This window comes from Cetorhinus maximus, chromosome 22 (genome assembly GCF_964194155.1).
Source record: "Cetorhinus maximus chromosome 22, sCetMax3.hap1.1, whole genome shotgun sequence".
Taxonomy (NCBI): domain Eukaryota; kingdom Metazoa; phylum Chordata; class Chondrichthyes; order Lamniformes; family Cetorhinidae; genus Cetorhinus; species Cetorhinus maximus.
In genome coordinates this window covers 22,105,089-22,128,620 of record NC_135900.1, presented here as the reverse complement: position 1 = coordinate 22,128,620, position 23,532 = coordinate 22,105,089, and the positions used below count along the sequence as shown (strand labels likewise).

General features: G+C 43.2%; 1 protein-coding gene across 1 annotated transcript in view; it reads right to left on the bottom strand.

Moving 5' to 3' along the window:
* Nucleotides 1-12,035: 12,035 nt before the first annotated feature.
* Nucleotides 12,036-23,532, bottom strand: part of mgat4c (mgat4 family member C) — a 106,139-nt gene continuing 94,642 nt past the window's right edge. Inside the window, exons 3-5 of the mRNA XM_078567570.1 lie at nt 15,797-15,951; nt 13,367-13,514; nt 12,036-13,231 (exon numbers count right to left, since the gene is read on the bottom strand). Of these exons, the coding sequence (XP_078423696.1) occupies nt 12,078-13,231; nt 13,367-13,514; nt 15,797-15,951 (1,457 nt within the window). The 3' untranslated portion in view covers nt 12,036-12,077. The remainder of the gene's footprint in view (nt 13,232-13,366; nt 13,515-15,796; nt 15,952-23,532) is intronic.

The window sequence follows — 23,532 nt, the reverse complement described above, 5'->3', positions numbered from 1 at the left end:
AAAGAAAATTTTAAAAAATAAACGATGTAGACTTTTCTAAACATTGTAAAATATTATTGCACATGAAAAATACTTCTTAGTACCAAAAACCCATAAATTCTAATCTCAAAATCCCACCTGATATCCTATAGTTTCTTGTTTTTGATGTTTCACTGGCTATGAATATTGCTGACATTCCAAGTACTTTGACTTGGATCTGGCAAAGGATGAGCAGTAACATCAACAAGAAGCTAACGAGAGGTAGCCAAGTCTTGAGACGACTGCACGTAGTGGGCAAATGGTTGGGGTCTTGCAATGTTCAAAGGTATTACTGATGTCATTTGCAAACAAGAGAAGAATGTGCCCATCAGGAACTAACCACATGGGATTCTGCTGGTGAAATCAGTCTTGCTGGTCCTGACGGTTGCTGGAGGCAGGCAGTGAGTTACAGGGACTGCACAAAGTAAGGGGAAAGGAGTGCAACGGTAATTCAATGCAACTTAACACAGCTGCAACACAGATAAAAACATGGCATTTCTCTGCATGCTTCAGTGGATGGTTAGTAGAATAATACTGAACTTAGACTCCAATTGAACATATTTGACAAATCTACATGTTAGGTACAAAGAGCTTATAGATTTAATCTTGATAAGCCATGTTCTCAGGCATTCCATCATGCAAGCTCCTTTCTGCCATGGATTGTACTCTTGTGGGATGCTTTCCTGCTTGAATGCCTTATGACTAATGATCATCTGAACAACAGTGCAGCAGGACTGGGTATAAGAGCTGTGTGAGCGTTCCATTTTTCTCCTTGACAAACATAAGGCGGCCATGGCAATTTCAATTTGTTCCATATCTTTGTTTTATAGCCTTTCATGATCTCAGTGAACTTTTAAAATGATAATTAGCATGAGGATTTTTTTTTTAAACAAATTGGCCTGCATTTGTGAATCTGGCTTTATTTGATAAATCTCCGTTAAATCTCTTTGCAGGTACCTTCAATATTATTGTAGCATGATTTGGGAGTAAGGACCGATCCCAACCTTGAGATCAGTCCACGGAGATCTTCACACAGTCACTGTTACTTTGATGATACATTTCATATTTTAAATGGGGCAGGAAATAAAAAGGATAAAATAATGGCCATTGGTTGAATATGTTCGTAGATAAAAGATTTACACAGCTACCATTCCCACCGAAACCCTGAAACCAAAAGAAATGACACTGCATATAAAACAGTTTATCTTGACTGAAATAAGTGTTTTTGGCGTTCTTATTGTTTCTTATGAAAGGAAACAATGGCATATAGTGTCACTGACAGGAATCCATTATTCACTCCATCCAGGCATCTGTACAATGTTATAATCGTACAACACAAGCTGTCTCCTTAACTTAGCCCTGGTAAAGATATTCAATATTTGCACTCTAGGCACCTATGGTATGATTTTGAAAGCTTTATAATTATTTGTAAAGCCAGGGAAATGAGGAGTATCATTTTTACTTTATGCTGTGGACTGCACTGCCTGAATGGGCATAGGTAGCAGTTTCCATAGTACTTTCAAATGAGAATTGCATAAATACTTGAAGGGGAAAGAAATTCAGAGCTTTAGGCTGGGATTTTCTGTCCCCGTTGCCGTCAGGCGTGTGGTGGGCGTGAGCAGACAATATGGTGGGAAGGCCAGAAAACGGTTTCACGATGTCATGAAAGCAGTTTGCGATCGTCCGCTCCACCCTTTAATGGCAGGCACATTTCCTGATGTTGGGAACGTCATTTTAATACATCTGCATATAATTAATACCTCTGCCTGCTGGAATCATCCCCCGCACTGGATCACCCTGGCACGTTGCCGACGTGTTTCACAGCTGTACATAAGCAAAGTGCACAGAGCAAGCTGCACTTCTTTCAGGACTTCGAGGTTTGTTTGCTTATCTTGCTTAGGGCAGTACTCACAGTCATCAGCACCAGGCTTCGCAGGCAGCACCACATCACCTTTGGGGGTGGCTCGTGGGCGGTTCTCTACCTACCGGACCAGCTGTAATGTGGGGGTGGCTTTTCAATGGCTGCAGGGCTAGGGCATGTTTGGAGAAGGGGAACAAGAGGCCTCAGGCAAGGGAAGAGGTAGCAGGGCGAGGGCTGTACTGGGGAAGGGGGATATCCCAGGGTGTATGTGGGGCACAAGTTGATCTGTGCAAGTGGCCACAAGACGGTGCAGGCTAAGAAGGCAGTCTTCAGAGGAGACGAGGCCAGATGGAGATGTGAGGGCGTGTGTGAGAGAGTAAGTGGTGATGTCCCTTGAGCTGGCAGTGAGTGAGATGCCAGTGAATGTGTGATGGGCTTGTGAGTGTTTGAGTTTAGAGTGATGAGATGATTGCCTTACCCTGATGGCATGGATGAGATCGTTCATCCTCTTTCTGCACTGGATGACCAACCTCTTCTGTGCACCATTGGCATTGACACCACTGCCCCCACCTCCCAAGCTGGAGTGGTGAGATTGCTGGACCTCCTGCAGCCAGAGTGGGGGTGGAAGACATCACAGTGGGCCTCCAAAAGGCATTCCAGTGATGGGTCACTGAACTCTCCTTGGCTTTCAGGGCCATGTCTTCACTGGAGCAGCCCTGGGCTGTAGGTATTGAGAACTGTGTGTGTGGCTACATTTTAGATATGGCACCCGGAGTGAGGAACCGGTGTGGTAACGGTGTGACGGGCGATTCAGAGGCCGCCCGCCAGCGAGACTGCGTGTTTCCTGTGGCTGAATAATTAATGAGGTGGGAAGTGGTCGACATGGTGTGAATTGGGGCCTGCGGGTAAAACGTCCTTATTCTTGCCCACTACCGCACTTAGTGCGAATCTGGGACGATTCCGCCCATAGTGTTTGTGTAGGGTAGTAAGGGTAATTGGATGGCTCTTTCAAAGATCTAGCACAGGCTTGGCATGCTGGATGGTCTCCTTCTGCATTGTGCGACCCTAAGAGTGTGACTTTCCACACCCGCCCGCCGCAAGTCAATGGACTTCTGGCTGGGGCGCCGCCTCGCCCGCAACAGGTCCCTCCTGCGACAGGGCCAGAAAATCCCGGCCTATGATTTGATTGAGCAACATCTTGTTGTCTTATTTTCAGAATAGGCCTGTTAGTAACTACAATTGTGTTTACAGTTTTGTACAACCTGAAAGTAGGAAAGTCATGGTAGTTTCTTTTGTATGCTGCAGAGGAATAGTGTGCTGGCTCTGTCAACCATTTCTCATGTTAATTCATAGACTAATTTATTATTTTGCTTGCTTGGTAAGTAAGAAGCTATGTAACTAATCATTTGTGAAACAGCATGTGGCTATATTTTGCTGTTGCAAACCATTTGAAAACAGAGATCTGAAAAAAAATGTACAGTAAAACATTTTTTAAGATCAAAACACTTCACAAACAGATTACTGTACAAAGTGCAGAACAATTGACATTTTCCTTACAAAATTTCAGGATAAAACACATCCATGGATATACAATAAATTATTGTGCCAGACAATACAAATCAAACTACAAATTCTAGACAGACAAGTAATATTTTGTTACAAAACATAACTAAATAAGCCTCTAGGGCTTAATTTCACCTCCCTCCATCCCCACATTTATTGGCACTAGCAGTATTTGTTTGGTGCAGTTAGGTGAGGGGTACACCATGGTGCAGATATGTAATTTTTCGCCGATACACATAAGAACATGCGACATGAGTTACATCATCCCATCTTGGTGCTCATTTTAAAGATTGTCCTGGGTTGAGCAGATGGGAAGTGCACTCGAGTGTCTGCTCCTCCTCTAATTGTGTGAAATTTCCATCTAAAAATGAATTCATATCAACATCAACGTTTCAACCTTTGTAAGAGCAAGAGGCCAACTGGGGAAGTACTGATTGCATAAGAGAAGACCAGTTCCCATCTTCACTCTACCATTTGCCAGGGGCAGGAAGGGAAAAAGCTTGTGGCTTGCTGTTTCAAGTATCATTCCACAACCATATTGATTGGCATTTCCTACATTTATACTGCTGGCTGGCAGTAGAGAGGGAGGAGGAACTTCAGGCCATATATTCAATAATAATCTTGTGCTATCAGCAAGTGTAAAACCCCTTTGCACCAAAAAACATAGATTTGCCCTACTGCATCCAGGGGAAATTCAGGATCCAGTTTTGCAAACTTGAGACAGTTCGTTGTGATGGAATTTCTGATATTTACCTTTGCATTTGTAACCTTTAAATGGGATGACTCCACACAGATTTATATTCCTCTTCACATTGTACAATATTAAGGATTTTCCATTGCTAAACTAATGTATTGTTTAGTTCATTAACATTGACACCAATACCTCTTGTTCTTTGAGAATCATTAAACAAATGCTTTCAACAAATTCCCATTACATTGAAACAACATTTGTGGCTTTTCGCATGGTCATTGTTTTGGATTGATTTGTAATGGCTTTCATTGCAACATCCACAGCATGGAGCAAGGACTCCAGAATAGATGTTCACATTATAGATATATGAATAATGCTTTGTGTCCCAGGCAAATCCTCTTGCAACATCAGGGTCTCATTCTGGGTGGCAACTAGGAAGAATCATACAGTCAATATACAAGTAAAAGGCCCCATTCACACACGGCAGTACCCATTACAATTCTTGTAAGAATTTTTAAAGCAAAGTTGCATGGGTAAAAAGTAATAGGACTTGGCAAGCCTTTTTCTTCAACCTTAATTGGCTGTGATCGCTTTATGACCACATACTGTCTCTTCTGAAAACAGGCCTTAACAACCTGATTTGCAATACATATGTATTAAAATCTCCAATAAACCGTTTGTCGGTTTATAATTTCATAGAAACATAAAATGGTTACAGCCTAGGAGGCTATTCAGCCCATTGTGTCTCTACTGACTCGCTGCAAGAATAACTCAGCTAGTCTCACTCCACCGCCTTTTCCCTGTAGTCCTGAAAATGTTTTTTCTTCAGATAATTATCCAATTCCCTTTTCAGAGCCACGATTGAATCTGCCACTGCCACCCTATCAGACAGTGCATTCCAGATCCTAACCACTTGCTGCATAAAGAAGCTTTTTCCTTATGTTGCCTCTGCTTATTTGCCATTCACCTTAAATCAGTGTTTTCTCATTCAATCACGGGACGAGGGTGTAATTGCTCTTGAGAAGGCAGTGGTGAGCCGCCTTCTTGAACTGCTGGAATCTATGTGGTGTAGGTACACCCACAGTGCTGTTAGGGAGGGAGTTCTAGGATTTTTTAGGAGCAGAAAGACCTGGGTGTATCTGTGCATAGATCATTGAAGATGGCAGGGCAGGCGGAGAGAGCAGTTAATAAAGCATACAGTATCCTGGGCTTTATTAATAGGGGCATAGAGTACAAGAGCAAGGAGGTTATGCTGAATTTACATAAGACGATTGTTGGACCTCAGCTGGAGTATTGTGTACAGTTCTGGGAGCCACATTATAGGAAGGATGTGAACATATTGGAGTGCAGAAGAGGTTTACAAGGATGGTTCCAAGGATGAGAAACTTCAGTTACGAAAATAGATTGAAGAGTTTGGGACTGTTCTGCTTAGAGAGAAGAGGAGATTTGAGAGAGATGTTCAAACTCATGAGGGGGCTGGACAGAGTAGATAGGGAGAAGCTGCTCCTGCTCATAAAAGGATCAAGAATGAGAGGGCACAGGTTTAAAGTGATTTGCAAAAGAAGCAAATGTGTCGTGAGAAAAAACTTCTCCAGACAACGAGTGATTGGGGTCAGGAATGTGCTGCCTGGAAGTGTGGTGGAGGCAGGTTCAATCGAGACATTCAAAAGGGCACTAAATGATTATTTGATTAGAAACAATGTGCAGGGGTATGGGGAAAAGGCAGGGTAATGGCACTAAGTCATAATGCTCATTTGGAGAGCCGATGCAGAGATGATGAGCCGAATGGCCTCCTTCTGTGCCATTAAAATTCTGTGATTCTGTGATTTTGACCCAGCGACAGTGAAGGAATCCAAGTCAGGAAGGGAACTAGCAGGTAGTGGTGTTCCCATGTATCTGCTCTCCTTGTCCTTCTAGGTAGTAGATGTCTTGTGTTTGGAAGGTGCTGTTGAAGGAGCCTTGGTGAGTTGCTGCAGTGCATATTGTAGATGGTACACACTGCTGCCACTATGTGTCAGTGGTGGAGGGAATGGATGTTTATTGTGGTGGGTGAGGTGCCAGTCAAGCAGGCTGCTTTGTCCTGGATGGTGTTCAGCTTCTTGAGTGTTGTTGGAGCTGCACTCATCCAGGCAAATGAAGAGTATTCCATAACACCCCTGACTTGTGCTTTGTAGATGGTGGACAGGATTTGGGGAGTCAGGGGGTGCGTTACTCACCACAGAATTCCCAGCCTTTGATTTGCCCTTGTAGCCACAGTATTTATATGACTAGTTCAATTCAGTTTCTGGTCAATGGTAACTGCTAGGATGTTGATAGTGGGGGATTCAGTGATGGTAATGCCATTGAATGTCAAGGGGAGATGGTTAGATTCTCTCTTGTTGAAGATGGTCATTGCCTGGTACTTCTGTGGCGTGAATGTTACTTGCCACTTATCAGCCCAAGCCTGGATATTGTCCAGGCCTTGCCTCACGCGGACACAGACTGCTTCAGTATCTGAGGAGTCGCGAATGGTGCTGAACATTGTGCAATCACCAGCGAACATCCCCACTTCTGACCCTATGGTGAAGGGAAGATATTTGACAATGCAACTGACGATGGTTGGGCCTAGGACACGACCCTGAGGAACTCCTACAGTGATGTCCTAAGACTGAGCAGGGCCTGGGAGAGGGGGGTGCACAATATGCAAAACACCGGAACCTGATGGCTATGGGGGGCCCGGGCTTGTCGTAAATTGAGTTCTTGCTTTTGTCCAGACTTCAGCAGCCAGAGCTTCAGTGCTAAAGACCGGCTCTAGAATAAAATCGGAACTAGCAGGCCAGTTTCACTGACAGTTGCTGTTGTTCTGATTTTTTTTTAGAATTGAATGAATTTTAAGAAATGAATGATTGATCAGAAGATCTGATTTTTAAGGGAGAAATATTACACAGAACACCAAACACTGTAGAGTTGAACCTTTATGTCCACACGACAGAGTCTCCATCTAACATCTCATCCAAAATATGGCATTTGTGATACTGCAGCACTCCCTTGCCTGTCACTTGTCTGCCTCTTCCATCAGCCTGTCTATTTCCTCTTGAAGTCTATCACTATCCTTCTCAGAGTTAACAGTACTTCGAAGTTTAGTGTCATCTGTGACATTTGAAATTGTGCCCTCTAGTTCATTAATATAGATCAAGGAAAGCAGTAGTCCTAATACTGACCCCTGGGGAGCCCTACTATATACTTCCCTGCAGTCTGAAGAACAACCGTTGACCACTACTCTTAGTTTCCTGTCACCCAACCAGCTCCGTGTCCATGTGGCCATTGTTCCTTTTGCCCTGTGGGCTTCAACTTTACTCACAAGCCTGTTATGTGGCGCTTTATCAAACGCCTTTTGGAAGTCCACGTACAACACATTACATTGCATTACGCATATCAACCCTCTCTGTTACCTCATCGAAAAACTCAATCAAATTTGTTAAACGCAATTTTCCCTTAACAAGTCAGTACTGCTTTTCCTTAATTAGTTCACATTTTTCCAAGTGACTATTTTGTCCGGATTATCATTTCTAAAAGCTTTCCCACCATTGAGGACAATTTGACTTGCCTGGAGTTGCCGGGTTGACGCTTTCACACTCTCTTTTGCAACAAGGGTGTAACATTTGCAATTTTCCCCTTATCTACCACCACCACTACACCACTGCCCCCAAGGGTTTTGTCACTAGACCAGTAATCCGTAAACCGAGGGGTAATACTCTGGGGGCCTTTGTTTGAATCCCGCCATGGCAGATGGCAGAGTCAAAAGTCTAATGATGACAGTGAAACCATTGCCAATTGTTGTAAAAACCCATCTGGTTCATTAATGTCATTTAGGGAAGGAAATTTGCCTAGTCTGCTATGTGTGACTCCAGATACAGCAATGTGGTTGACTCGTAGATGCCTGCTGAACAAGGGCAATTAGGGATGGGCAATAAATGCTGGCCGAGCCAGTGAAGCCCATATCCCATGAACAAATTTAAAAACATCACTGTATCTAAGGAAGATTACGACCAGTGCTTCTGTAATTTCCACCCGTACTTCCCTCAGTATCGTGGAATGCCTCTCCATCCAGTCTTGGTGACTTATCAAGTTCAAGTGTAGCCAGCCTTTCCAAGACCCATCTTTATTAATTTTTAGCTCATCCCCATCTTTATTAATTTTTAGCCCATCCAGCGGCAAAAATCTTGTTGAGGCGTTGGAGAGGGGTCTCGCTTGCCGGCTGGAGAGCTGGCGAGAGACCTGCACTGCCTCTTATCAAGAAGGCCCCCCCCGCAAAACAATAAGCCAATCAGGCAGTGGTGAGGCCTGCTGCGGGCCTTCCCCTGGAACCAAGAGCCCACTAGTAAAAGCCATGCCTTGTGATAGCTGCCGGCCAATCAGGGGCCAGTAGCTTTTGCACTCTGTAGCCAGAAGAACAGAATCCACCCACTCCCTGCCCTCATCCTGCCAGATTCCCAGGGTCGTGGAGCGACCATGGGCACAGATAAGCAATGGTGGGGGGGTAGGTGGGTGGGGAGGGGGTGCTTCACCAGGTGGGGGTTGCAGGGAGATGGGGAAAGGAGGTCGGATGCAAGGGCAGTGGTTTCTCAGTGGGGGCCCTCCTTCCCGATGTCCAGTCCTTTGATCAGGCACTGAGTGCCTGAGTGAGAGATCTGCCCCCCTCCACCCACCCAGAGGTGACAAGCTGCATGCACGGTTGTAGCTGCTGTGCACATTGCAAGGTGACAGACCTGTCGGCGGCTGGGTTAATCCCAGCAGTTGTAGCATGAGGATATTAAGTGGTCATTAATTGACCACTTAAGCACCTCATTTGATGGTGGAGTGGGAAGTTCAACCATGGGCCTTCCCACTCAGTACTTAATTTGGGCGGAGGCAGGAAGGGTTCAGGGATGCCACCATCCCACCTAAATATATGCCATTCCCAGCTTCAAGATGGCCACCTGCAAAAGCACAAGATTCTGCCCATTGTCTCACCTATGACTTTGGTAAAGACAGATGCGACATACTCATTTAGTACCTTAACCATACCCTCCATCTCCATCTTTGGTCTGTAATCAGCCTTACTCCTCCTTTTACCACTCTTTTACTATTTGTATGCCTGTAGAAGACATTTGAATTCCCCTTCGTTTTGGCTGCCAATCTCTTCTCATCTTTGATTCTCCTATTTTTTTTTTCACTTTCCTCTGAACTTTCAACATTCATCCTAGTTCTCACTTGTATTATCAACCTGACATTTGTCATTTGCATCTTTTTACTGCTTCTCTATCTCTTTCACCATCCAGTGAGCTCTGGATTTGTTTGTCCTACTTTTCCCCTTCGTGGGAATGCACCTCCACTGCACCCAAATTATCTCCTCTTTAAAGGCAGCCAATTGTTCAATTATAATTTTGCCTGCCAATCCTTGAATCCAATTTATCTGGGATAGATCTATTCTCACCCAATTGAAGTTGGCCCTCCTCTAATTAATGACTTTTACTCTGGATTGCTCCTTGTCCTTTCACAAAGTGAACCTAAACTCAATGATACGAAAATCACTGTTCCTTAAACGTTTTCCTACTGACACTTGACCCATTTGTCCCACTTCATTCCCCAGAACCAGATCCAGCAATTCATCCTTCCTCTTTGGATTGGAAACATACTGATGTAGAAAACTTCCCTGAACACATTTTAGAAACTCTTTCCCCCTCTCTGCCCTTAACACTATTATTATCCCAGTCCAGATTTGGGTAATTAAAGTCCTCCATTATAACTACTCTGTAGTTTTGTACCAAAACAGGAAAAACTCAGCAGGTCTGACAGCATCTGTGGAGAGAAAGACAGAGTTAACGTTTCAAGTCCGTATGACTCTTCTTCAGAGCTCGGACTCGAAACGTTACCTCTGTCTCTCCACAGATGCTGTCAGACCTGCTGAGTTTTTCCAGCATTTTTTGTTTTTGTTTCAGATTGCCAGCATCCACAGTATTTTGCCTTTGTATTACTGTAGTTTTGTACGTCTCTCTTATTTCCTTGCAAGTTTGTTCCTTTATATCTTTTCCACTATTTGGTGGTCTATAGAATATAACTAGTAGTGCAACGGTGTCTCTATTGTTTCTTAGCTCTAACCAAATAGAATTGCAGTTGGAAAGATAGTTATTCTCTTGAAGACAACCAGAATCTATCTGTACCAGAAGTGTTTTGAGGAACAAGCCCTCAGAACCTTTGGGATGGTCTCGCTCCCTGCCATCCGAAGAGTCGGCGGGGAACACATCCCCGCCAACTCCGAGTGCCCCACTGCCAATTCACGCTCAAATGAGCATGAAGTGGCTGCAGGTGGGTCTTCCACCCCTCACTCGGGAGGGAGTCCATCTTAGAGAGCTTGCAGCCAATCTGATTGGCCGGCAGCTCTCCAGTCCCTGCAGCAACAGCGCTGCAGTGGGGACAGAAGAAAAAATGCAGGAGGAAGCGGAGCCTAAGTCTGGGCACCAGAGGCCCAGGTAAGTTCAAGGGGTCCGAGGGTGGGGAGGATAGGGAAGGCCTGAGTGGATGCAAAGGGGGCAATCGCAGTCTTGGGGGTGAGGCCCAGGGGAGGGAAGTCCAGAGGCCACCGGACCTTAAGGGGTGGTGGGGGTGGGGGGTGGTAGTGAGGGGCACCCCCAGTCAGAAGGGGCCTTCTGATGGAGGTGCCACACCCCCGCCCCTCTTCTCGACCGGCGTCTAACTCTGTTCTTTTTCAGGCTTCGCCCATGGATAATTGGCCACTTAAGAGTCTCCATTGGGGTAAGGGCAGGCTTCCTATCTGAGGAATGCTCAACCAGCATAAAATGGCTGCTTGGTTGGGGTGGGCGGGAACCCAGAGGGAACCCTGTCCCTTCAATTTCATACTCAACCCCCCCATCCCCACCTAAAAGCCCGCTGGTGGGGGACTGTAAATCTCTGGCCCCACATTTAAAATGGTTCTTGCTTAGAACTGTTTTGTGAAAGTGACCACAGCATTTTAATTTCTTGTCACTGCATTGGTTGCTACACTTAGTTTTCCTTATGGTATGACATGCAATGGAACACTGTTTATCACGCCTCTGGTCCCTTGGAATTATTTGGGTAATCAAGTTGTTTGTTTGAGGAAACGATTGGAAAAAAATGTACTATATTTTTAACTTTAGTTATGAAATTGGCCCACAAGATACATTGTGAAGAAACTATTATAATTCGTTCAAGACATAGCTATGAAGGAGATGATACAGATCTGATATTCCTTCTTCATATAACTGACATCCTGTTATACATTTAAAGCAAAACTCGAACAGCTGAAGAAAACAAACATTTTGTTGCAATGATGCAGTAAATGTGCTCTCTTTTATAACCTGAATTATATTGATTGGTTTGCCATCACCTTTGTAAATGTCCTTAGGGACAATCAAAATGGTAGGATAAAACAATAGAAGAAACAGATCAAAAGGCCTGAATTTACAATGTGGGATACTAGCATGTAAATGCTAACTAATTCATTTGAAATTCCTTCCTCTGCTACTTTAGCAGAGGCATTAAACTATTTATTTTCTTTGGGAAAACCCTCCACTAACGCAGCTGAGAGAGAAAATCCAAAGGAACAGAATAAATATTTGTACACTGGTATTCCATGATATAATTTCAATGATTAACTTGCTTAAGGTGAAATGCTAGGAATTATATTGGACCTGATAGAGTCTAATTACCTTAGATCATGAAGGTCATTATCTACCTTCTTCCATTGAAACTATTCCTGATCCGTGGTCCGAGTCTACTGCTAATTCTCTCCATATTAACTTTTTGGAACTTTTATTTTAGAAGATAAAATGCAAACCATTTATTTTGATAACACACATGACAATTTTTCAGCAGCTGCCTTGATTTTGTTTTCAGGTTTACAAAATCTTGTGTATTGATTCCCGTGAGTTAACATTGAATGGTCTAACTCGATGGCTGACTGGTCCAAATGCTGATACTCCTGATAATCAGCCATTCCTTCTGGTTTTCTCTTACCAGTATGCGAATGCAGTGAATGTCAAATTCAACCTTGTGACCAATATCCTTAATCTCAATATTTCCATGTTGAAACTCGCCTAGTTTGGTATAGCTAGAACATTGCTTTCTCTTTTTCACTATTTGCACATTTTGACCAACCTCTAATGCTCCATGATGCAAAATGTCGTTTTGTCTATCATCAGTCCCTGTTTGGATTTTCAGTTTGTCGATTTTAGCAGGTTTGTCGAGCACAATAACAAAGTAATCTCCAGCCGAAGTAGATTTCCCCCAGAAGTACTCATCCACGTTGCTGTATGCTTTACTAGGATCGTAATGTTCAAACACATTCATGTTGGTGTAAAGAGTGGCAGGGGGATTGTCAGGAATATCAAAGGAATCTTCTTCAAAATCATCATCCTTGAGTTTATTTTCTGTTCCTCTGAATGAAGAGTAATACCCCATGTGCTGAAACAAAGATGGCTTGAATCGTATGATATCCTTCTGGGCAAGCAGTCCTTGGAAATGAATTAGCAACCAATCGCATGGCATTTCCTGATAAAACATTAATAAAAATTGTGCCAGTCGTGGCAGGTCATGTGAATGGTAAAGCTTTCCAATATATCCCAACTTTGAAAACTCTAGCGTCACCCAATAGGAGCCTTTTCTTGAGGTAATGACTTTTTTAATGGCAGAAAGGAAGTTTTTAGAGCAGTGAACATCATCTTCTAACATTACGTAGTAGTCCGATAAATTGGCACAGAAATTAAGTAGAAAAGCATAATCTACATTCTGTTTAGATCTAAATCTCACACGATCTTCTGGGTCATTGTAGTTTCTTTTGAGGCCATCTAAACTAGGGTAATATTCCTTAAGAGTATGGATAACCATCAATCGGCCGGAAATGATGTGATGGGCAAATTTTCTGGAGACATCTTGGACAACACTTTCACACCATGAGAGGTCAAAGTCTGCTAAGTGTACAATAACTACAATTTCATTCAGCTCTTCATAGCTGGATTGGTCAAAAATAGATTTAATTGTTTCTAGTAGGTAGTTACCTCTTTTCCTTTTCACTGATGATAGTCCTATTGTTAAATATTCTGCACAAAAACATTAGAAAGAGATTATCACTAAATCACAGGTTATTTTAATTGTTTTAGACAAGGATACTTTTTGATGATTGATTCAAATTGCATTCAGTAAAATCATTACAAACATAATAGAAACAAACTCACTTTTTCTAGGTATAGGGAAACCTGCAAGATAACGATAGGTGACATTTATTGCTCCTGAAAAGTTAGTTAAATCTTTGAATGTATGAACGTATTTTTCTGAGTTAAGTTGATGTGAAGTTATTTCTCTTGCCAGTCTCCGCTCTCTTTCCTGAATAGTAAGAGATATAATTGTAATTTCAGTGTAAAAGATATGGCAAGCTTAAAAATATCACACGTTATAATCAAAAGGTCCATTATCTTCAACTTGTTTTCGGTTCTAAGTCAATTTTCTAAACACTGTCTCCCTCACCACCACCTTCTCAAGGGTAATTAGGGTTGGACAATAAATGGGCAATAAATGCTGGTCTAGCCAGCAATGCCCGCATCCCATAAATGGATATTTAAAAAAATTCCCAGGATACTTCCAGGTTTCCAACTGCAAAGCAAGTCTGAACACTTCACACCGGTGCATTAACATTGGATCTGGCATCAACTGGGATGAAATGAGCGCCAGAATGGTATCCAAGGTCTGAACTGCCCTCTGATTGGCACATTTGTGGCAGGGTGGCACCCAACAAGTGAATCCACTGTTATTCCACTGGAATTTCCTCCCAGAACAGCCATACAGAGGGCGGAATTTTACGGCTGCACCATGGTGGGGGCGGGGCTGTAAAATGCGGAGAGTCCATTGACTTCGGTGGGACTGTAAAATCCCGCCGGCATAAGATTCCGCCCAGCGTTGCAGGAAACCAAGAGACTACCTTTGGTTGGCTTACCAATTTGGGGGAGCAAAGAGAATACTGTTCTGGTGCAGCCTTTATAAACCAGTTAAAAGGTGGAGTTACGCCTGCAGCTGCAAAGCGATCTATTCGGGTTAAGTAAGATTAAGTTAATGTTTGACAGAGAGCCCATAGATTTTCTTAAGAGCCAGTTTGCATCAAAATGATCCATGAATTCTCCTTAGGGCAGGACTTTTCATATGGTGGGTGGGCTCGGCGGGAGTGAGCGGGGGTGGGCATGGAGCCGATCACTGCCTGCGATTGGCTCCACACCGCCATATTACGTGGGCGGGCCAATTAAGGCCAACCCAGCGTATACGTGGCCGGTAGCGCTTCAGCATTTCGTGTGCGGGTGGGGAGGGGGGAGGGAGAGTTGGGGCCAGCACCATGGAGTTACCTCAGCGAGATTGAATAGATAATAAAATTATTAAGTAAAAGGTGTAAAAATTTATTTAAACACGGCTCCTCATGTGACTGTGTCACATGAGTTGGGACATGTTTCTAAATTTATGAAAATTTTAAAAATGTATTTAATAAAGGCTTTAGGAAAACTCATCCCGCTCGTGGATGAGGTTTCCTAGGGGAGAATTTTCGGCTAGTCGAGCGGGGGCGGGGCCCGCTTGCTGAGGCATAAAATAACGCGGGGTGACATCAGGCGTGAGTCACGATGTCACCGTGCGTCATTTAGGTCTTCAGTTCGGCTGCACGCCCCCTGAACCGTCAAAGGCCTATTAAGGCCATTTAACTTTCAATTCAAATAATTAACGGAGCTGCCCGTCCAACCTTAAGGTTGGCGGGGGGCAGGCGAAGAGCCCAGGCGGCCTTCGCATTTTTCATGGAACCTCATCCACGGGCGGAATGAGGTTTAATGAATGATTTTAAATTTTCGCAAAAACTTTCAATAAAATTAATGCGCATGTCCCAGCTCATGTGACAGTTTCACATGATGGGACATGTCATAAAAAAATTTCCGCCACTTTATTAAGCTTTTTACACATTAAACTTATCCCCCTGAGACACCTCTGTGCCTCAGGGGGCTTTCTGCGCTCTTTCGTGCGCATGCTTCCCGGTGCGTGTCATGCTGGCGGGCCTTAATGGGGCCCCGCCCGCGTAAAATGGCAGTGCGCACCCGATTGGGGGCACCGATCGGGTCCGCGCACCCCCCCCCCAACCCCGCGCCCGGTCCCGCACAACCCCTCCGACAGGGAGAAAATTCTCCCCCTAAAAAACGCGAAGGCCACTGGCCTTTTAGCCTGCCCGCCAATCTTAAGGTTGGACGGGCAGCGTTTAGAATAACTTTAATTAGATCCTTAATGGCCTTAATAGGCCGTTTACATATCGGCGGGTGTGCAGCCGACTCCGGTGCGTGTCCGCCGAATGAAACATCGCTTCTAAGTGCGATGACGTTGGGACGCACGTTCGACGTCATTACGCGTCATCTTACACGTCGGGTCCGCCCCCGCACGCCAACCGGAAAATTCTGCCCTTAAAGTTATGTGGATTTTATTCTAGCCAAATTAACATATGTTTAAAGAGAAATATTTATGCTATGAACTCGCACAGTGGTTAAGGGCTTTATGGAGTTAAAATAATTAATTTAACCAGGAACATGTTCATTCAAAGTCACTGCGATCAAATGTTAAATGTTGCTGTTACCATTTGTGTTTCTTACCATTACATATCTGTCCTCTTCCATATACAGATTCAGGCAAAGGAGGCAAATTGCAAGGAGAGCCAGCACTGGAATAGTTGAGCGCTTCCGGAAGCATCTCATTTTCTCTGCACATTTCCAATATAATCTCATGATAGACCTAACTTTGAAGTTTCCTGCAAAAGTAAAAGAAAGATTTCAAAAACTTTCCCTGTCCTACATTCCGCACGCATTCACACACACACACACACACACACACACCCTTTTTATTAATAAGAATATTTTGCTACTTTTTAATGCATTGCTTAATTTTTGACACACTGAGGTAACATTTTTGAAACAAATGTTAGGGGCCCCACGTCTGGCATTAATGCAGTGAATAAAATTTAATCTGCTAACAAGTTAAATGAGATTTCAACAATATATTCATAGTTTTCTTTTTTTGGCACAATGTCACTTCTGTTTAGTTGCAGTTAACATCGCGGTTTACAATTTAATTAATAACATGCCCAACAGAAAAAAATAACTTGATTTGAATTCCTTAATATTCCAATGCAAAGCACCTTTGGACACCTTGTATGTTAAAGGTGCGCTATCAATGAAAGTTACTGTTATTTTGTTTTAAAGAAACATTGTAACCGGGTAGTTGCATTTGTAAAAAAAATGGTGACAAAAGCCTTTAAGAAAAAGTACCTAATTGCTTTCACATGGTATTCTCTCTCCTATTTTGCTTTGGTTTCTAAAACGTGGTCTAAACTGCATCTATCCCTGATTTCCAAACCTCACAAATTAGAATTGCCACTCCAGCAGCCTTGATGCACTTGAAATGGTGAGTGAATCTGGGGCCTGCACATTACTTAGCAGTTAAAATGAAAACTCCTACTATAAATAGGTGGTCCGTAAAGATGAACAGTTGCTTGCTCGTACTATATGCAGAGATTTCTTTATGTATCTATCAGTCCTTCCTACAGAGCATAAGCAATGATTCTGTAGTAACTAATCTAAACACATGACTGCACTGCCTCGAGGAGATCTCTTACAGGCTTCCTTCCAAATTCTTAGTTTGGAGACAGCACGACTCTCCAACCTCCATTAAAGTCAAAGGAAATAAAAATCAGGAGATGTACATCAGGCTGCTGATTCGCCAAAACCTGTTTAAAACTACCCCACAAGGTCAAGATCCACCCTGCGCTCTTTTCCTGTCACTGAAGCAGGAAACTAATAGTAACATCGGTAGCAGTTAGCAAAGATTTGGCAGCTTTGGTCGATATGAAGGTGAGGCTTCAATGTTAATATGCAGTAAATTGGAAAGCAATTTCCAGCATCCGGACATGGAGAGCTGGACTTTTGTGTGGGCTCCGCAAAACCCAACCTGTACATTTTAGTGACTTCCAAGATGCACACCCAAATATGCTTGGGATTTTTGTCTTTTCATGCATTGCATTTTGCAAACTGCAATGGAATTTGTGAGGAGTGTGGGTGTAGAGGTGGCCCAGTTAGAAGGCCCACCTCGGTTCTGTAACACGACAGCCCAGTTCCCAACATGGTTTAAAGACCCCCTAAACCTCGCCCCTCACCCCCTTCCATCCCCCATTTACTACCATACCACCCCATGCCATTTCATACCCCATCAGATCCCCATGCCACCTATATGCACCCCCCCCACTTATCCTCATAGCCACTCACCTAACATACACTATGTACAGTCCTTAGGAGTGTAGGAATGGGAATTATGTTAAAATCACTAAAAAAATTCAACCTCTAACAATCTAACAGTCTAATAAAACCCTGAGTTCAAACACACTATCATTGATACTGCGACAAAAATGACTCCAGTGCAAAAAAAATTGTCATGCATTTAATGTCAATTAGGTTTGTAAACAAACAAGAAACCACATCGAATCATATTGTGTTCTTACTATTTCAGTGGTTCTTAGATCAATAAACCACCTTCTGAACTGACGCCATTATGAGATTTTGAAACCCAGCCAAGCATTCATAACAAATGCTTTCAGTTGCATTTCCTGAAATCGGCAGAACAGAATGGTGTCCCATTTCTATTTCAAAGCAGAGCGAATGTCAATCAATGGAGAGGAGCAGGTGCAGAGATTTTTAAAAACTTTTGAAAGCCTTTTTCTCACAGCCAGAGCTGTCAGTTGATTTAAATCACAACACAAAACATGACAGCAGAGGCTGACATGATTTTGTTTTTTACAATTTTAATGCATTATGGCACTTTATTCAATGGAAAAAGTATTGTAATGCATAACAACACTTACACAATAGTCGTCAATGAAAAGGTCAACTTATCTTTGCTGAATCCCTATGCTGAATCACTGCATTAAAACATATCTGTGTTGTAATACAGCATTGAGTAATGACATTTGAAGGTGTCAAAACATTTTACATTTATCTTTCAGAATGTTACTGACTCCTCAGCAGGCTTCCCCCAGTGGTCACTAACTCTCTAAGGAGATGCTTTTTTTAGGGCTTCCAAAACACACACCAGCACAAGGTATTGTAGGTGGGAAGAAATATAATTTTCCTGCGGTCCTCATCATTGGAACCAACAGATTGGAATTTCACAAATGTAACACCACTATTCAAGAAAGGAGGGCAAGAGAAAACAAACCTTGACATCAGTCATCAGGAAAATGCTGGAATCTATTATTAAGGAAGTCTTAACAATGCACTTAGAAAATCATAGTATGATCAGACAAGGTCAACAAGGAAAATTGTGTCAGACAAATTTATTAAAGTTTTTTGAAGATGTAACTCATAGGATAGTTAAAAGGGAACCAGTAAATGTACTATACATGGATTTCTAAAAGGCATTTGATAAGGTGACACACAAAAGGTTAATAAGCAAGATAACGGCTCACAGAGTTGGGTTAATATATTATCATGGATAGAGGATTGATCTCTGGACAGGAGAAAAAGGGGAGGGATAAGTGAGGCATTTTCAAGTTGGCAGGCTTAACTTGTGGATTATTGCAAGGATCAGTGCTGTGGCCTCAGCTATTGACAATCTAAATTAATCACGGGGGGTGGTGGGGGGGCGGTGTTGAAGGTCAGAAGGATGGATATGTGTATGGTCCTCAAGGGGCCCCCTCTTCCTGATGCCAGGTCCCTCAATCAGGCACTGAATGTCTTTGAAAGAGGGACCCCCTCCTCCAACCCTGGAGCCACCAAGCTATCCCGTACAGATTTGATTGCTGTGCTTCCCGTGTGGCGAACCTCCAGCCTGCAAGTAGGTTAAAATCAGTGGCAGCAGGATGAGGCCCTTGAGTGGCCCACTTAAGGGCCTCAATTGGCGGTGGGGACAGAAGGCCATCCATGGGCCTTCCCAACTAGGCCTTAATTGGGGTGGAGGCGGGCAAGTGGTGGGGTCCCCATTAGCCACCCAGCCGCTTGATTAAATGTACCCACCCACCCCCCTGTCACCAAACTCAGCAAAGAGAGGGAACATGATTCCGCCCAAGGGCAAGTTAAGTGAGTGGTCAACAAGGTGGCAGATGGCGTATAATGTAAGTGTGAGGTTATCCACTTTGGTAGTGTAATAAACTTGGATTACCAGGCAGGTTTCTTGTAAGAAACAGTAAATTTTATTTACAGAACTCCTGATGAAGCTACATGCTTGTTCCAAGACCAAGGGCAGAATTTTTCCCTTGGTGGGTGTGTGGGCCCCATCATGCGACAATGTCACACGAGATGGGACATGTTAATAAGAAACACATAAAGTTTATTAAATTTTTTAAAAACGGACATGAAACTTCATCCCACCAGTGGCTGAGGTTTCATGAATAATCTGGAGCCCGCTGGGGCTCCTGGCCTGCCCGCCAGCCTTAAGCTTGGACGGGCAGGGTCTTTAACAAGGTTAATTAGCCTGTTTATGGCCTTAATTGGCCATTGACAGGTCGGCGGACAGACAGCTGATTTCGCTGTCTGCCCGCTTTCCTGAAGATTTAAATGGACCGGGATGACGTCGGGGGTTCCTCCCCAAGTCATCCCGCGTTATTTTCCCCTTGGCGAGTGGGCCCCACCCCCAAATCGCCGAGGGGAAAATCCTATTGCAAGGCTAGAAAGCTGCGCCCCTAACATTATCCACACTTAGGGCTGATTCATCTGTACAGTCACATGATCGCCATAACCATATGAAAGATTTAACTTACAATTACTACATTCCTCCCCCTTTAATTTTGTTTTATCACTCTTATTTACAAAAAAAAATTAACACATATCATGTACAAATATATACTGTTCATGCAACTATAGATTTAGTCTTTGAGGTGGTTTTCTGATTCGGGTAAAGCAATGCAACTCTACAACTTGAGATTCTTCCATTGGATCAACTTGACCAGGGGCTGCAGCATCAGGGACATCCTTAGACAATGGCAGTTCAGAATTATTTACTTCAACAGAGATGTCAGGTATGTCAATTCTTTGTCAATCTGGCACCTCAGGGATCAAAGGTTTGACTTCAATTTCAGATGAAGTAACTGTTGTTGGAATGTGTCTCTCAACTTCTGAAATGATCCACGTGTTTCCTACCTAACAATCCTGTTTTCCACTTCCACTTGATATGACTAAGGCCCTGTTTTAGAGACGATTGTACCAGGAACCCATCTTGGTCCAGGTGCAAAATTTCATACAAAATCTGTCTCCCCCACAGTAAATTCGCAATCTTTACAGTGAACATCATGATTTACTTTCTGACTACTCTGGTTTTTCTCCACCTTCCCCTCTAAGTTAGGGAATACTAGGCTAAATCTTGTACAAAGGCGCTGTTTCATTAGCGATTCTGATGATGTTGAACCTGTGGTTGCATGAGGAGTTGTGTGATATTTGAACTAATACTTGAAATTCATGTTTTGAGCGTTCCCTCAGATCATTTCTTCATGCCTGTTTTAAAGGTGTGTGCTGCTCTTTCTGCTAACCCATTGCTTGAGGGATGATACAGTGCTGTTCTAATATGTTTAATCCCATTTAGGTTCATGAATCTCTGGAATTCCATACTAGTGAAAGCATTACCGTTATCTGACACAATAACTTCTGGTCGGCATGTGCACTAAAACATTGGCTCAGCTTTTCAATAATTGCACACAATGTAGGTGATCTCACTTCATACACATCCATCCACTTTGAATGTGCATTGATGATCACTAAAAGTAAGGTACCTAAAAATGGACCTACATAGTCTATACGTAGTCTAACACAGGGTTGACCAGGCTATTCCCACGGATGCAGTGGAGCTGAAACGGGCAACTTCCACTGTTGCTGACACTGGAGACAGTGTTTTAAGCATTTTTTCCAGTTCACTGTCTATACCTGCCACCAGATATAACTTCATATGAGCATCTTAATTTTCGAAGTACCAGGTTGAGCGCTATGAAGCTCTGTCAATAGTGGTTCTCTCCCTTGCAAAGGGATGATGACTCTTGCTCCCCTTAACAATATATATACCATCTTGACAACTCAGTTCAGATTTACGGGCATAGAATGGTTTTAATTCGTCAGATACTTGTGTATTTGACCATCCTTGCAATACCTGTTCTCAGACACTTGTTAAAATTGGATCAAAAACAAAAATTGCTGGAAAAACTCAGCAGGTCTGACAGCATCTGTGGAAAGACAGAGTTAATGTGTCGAGTCCATATGACTCTTCTTCAAGAAGTTGCCTACGATGTGACTCAAGAAGAGTCAAATGGACTCGAAACATTAACTCTGTCTTTCTCTCCACAGATGCTGTCAGACCTGCTCAGTTTTTCCAACAATTTTTCTTTTTGTTTCAGATTTCCAGTATCCGCAGTATTTTGCTTTTATATTATCATATCGTTGGATCCCCATTTGTCCAATTCTTTATCTGTTTCACACAGATTGGTGAGAAGTCCAGGAAATTCAACACAGGTACTACCTCTTGAGGTACTGGAGCATGTGTAATGCTAGCTGGCAAAGGAAGATGACTGAGGGTGTCTGCATTTGCTATATGCACACCCGGACAGTGCAAAAAAGTGTATTTATATGCCAACAAAATTAAAGTCCATCTTTGAATTCTAGCAGAGGCTATTGGTGGCATTGCCTTATCTTCACTAAACAAACCAACAGTGGCTTGTGATCTGACATTATGGTGAAGTGTCGACCATGAAAGTATTGATGGAACTTCTTTACTCCAAATATGACAGATAAGCCTTCTTTTTCAATTTATGAGTAACCCTTCTCAGCTGCAGAGAGAGTTCTGGATACATGTCCTATTGACTTTCATTTCCATCCTCCATCTAGTGTGACAATACTGCTCCAACTCCATAGGGGGATGCATCACAAGTGAGTATTAATTCCTTAGGCAGGTCATAGTGTACTAGTAGAGATGACGAGTGTAAAATATTCTTGACTCTTATGAAGGCTTCCTCCTGCTGTGCCTCCCAGGACCATCTGTGGTTCTTCTTCAATAATAAGTGTAAAGGGCCTAACACTGTAGATAGCTTAGGCAAGAAGCAACCATAATAATTTACCATGCCCAAAAGAGACTTGAGCTCAGTGATGTTGGTAGGAGAGGGTACTTCCTTGATTGCCCTGACTTTCTCCTCTAATGGATGCAACCCTTGATCATCCACTTGATGACCCAAATATGTGACTTCAGTTGCTTGGAAAGTGCACTTCTCATTTTTCAAACATATGCCAGCCTCTAAAAATCTCTTCAGAACCTCTTCTAGGTTGGCCAAAAGATCTGCTTCCGTGGATTCTGTGATCAGGATGTCATACAGGTACAGTATAACCTGAGAAAGTTCTTGTAGTAGGCTTTCTAATGGTTCTTTGGAACATCGCACAGGCAGATGACACACCAAAGGTTAGACGTGTATACTGGTACAGACCTTTGTGTGTGTTTATGGTAATATACCCTCTTGATGTGTTGTCCAACTCTAGCTGTTGGTATGCGTGACTCATGTCCAGTTTAGTGTAGGATCTTCCTCCTGCACAGATCTTCAATCGCTGGGATTGGGTATTTGTCTAATTTAGCAGTCTTGTTCATAGTTGATTTGTAATCTCTGCAGATGCGAATGGTTTGATTTAGTTTCATCACAGGGACTATGGGTGCTGCCCATTCTAAAAATTGGGCTGGCTGGATTATTCCTAACTTTTCCAAACTGGCTACTAGGCTGTCTGCTGCCTGTAGGATACAGGTACAGAGGTGATGCCTTTCACCTGCATTGCCTCTCCAGTTTAGGTTTTTAGCTGAGCTGTGGCTTGCTCCAAACTCAATGGCTGGGTACCTTTTCTGAGGTGTTTAAGGATGTGTTCTCCTACCACTGTGGTCGATGCTCCTGTGTCAACCTCCATGAGTCAAGGCTTTTCATTTACTTGAAGGATAATGGTGATTGGTTCAGTTTTCCTGGCCTTCAGATTGTGTAGGGAATACATGCCAGCATCAGCAGCTTCTGGCTCATCTATATTGTGCACTTCATTCAACTTGATCTGCTGTCTGAATGGCTGTCTTGATTTTGTCCTGCATTGTTTTACAACATGCACTTTTTTGTGACAGTAGTGGCCTTCTGCCTCTTTAAATCTGCAGGTTTTGGGTACATGATTACCCCCATATCAGTAACACTTTAATTTCTGAATTACTGGTGAGCTGCTTCCAGTATTTATTTTTGTTCTTCAAGTGGTAGGGACTGCGTCCTACTTGGCGGTAGCCTCCCTGTTCTTTGCGCCACGCCTGGCGGTAGGTTCCCATCCTAACTGCAGAACGGCGCCATGTTGCA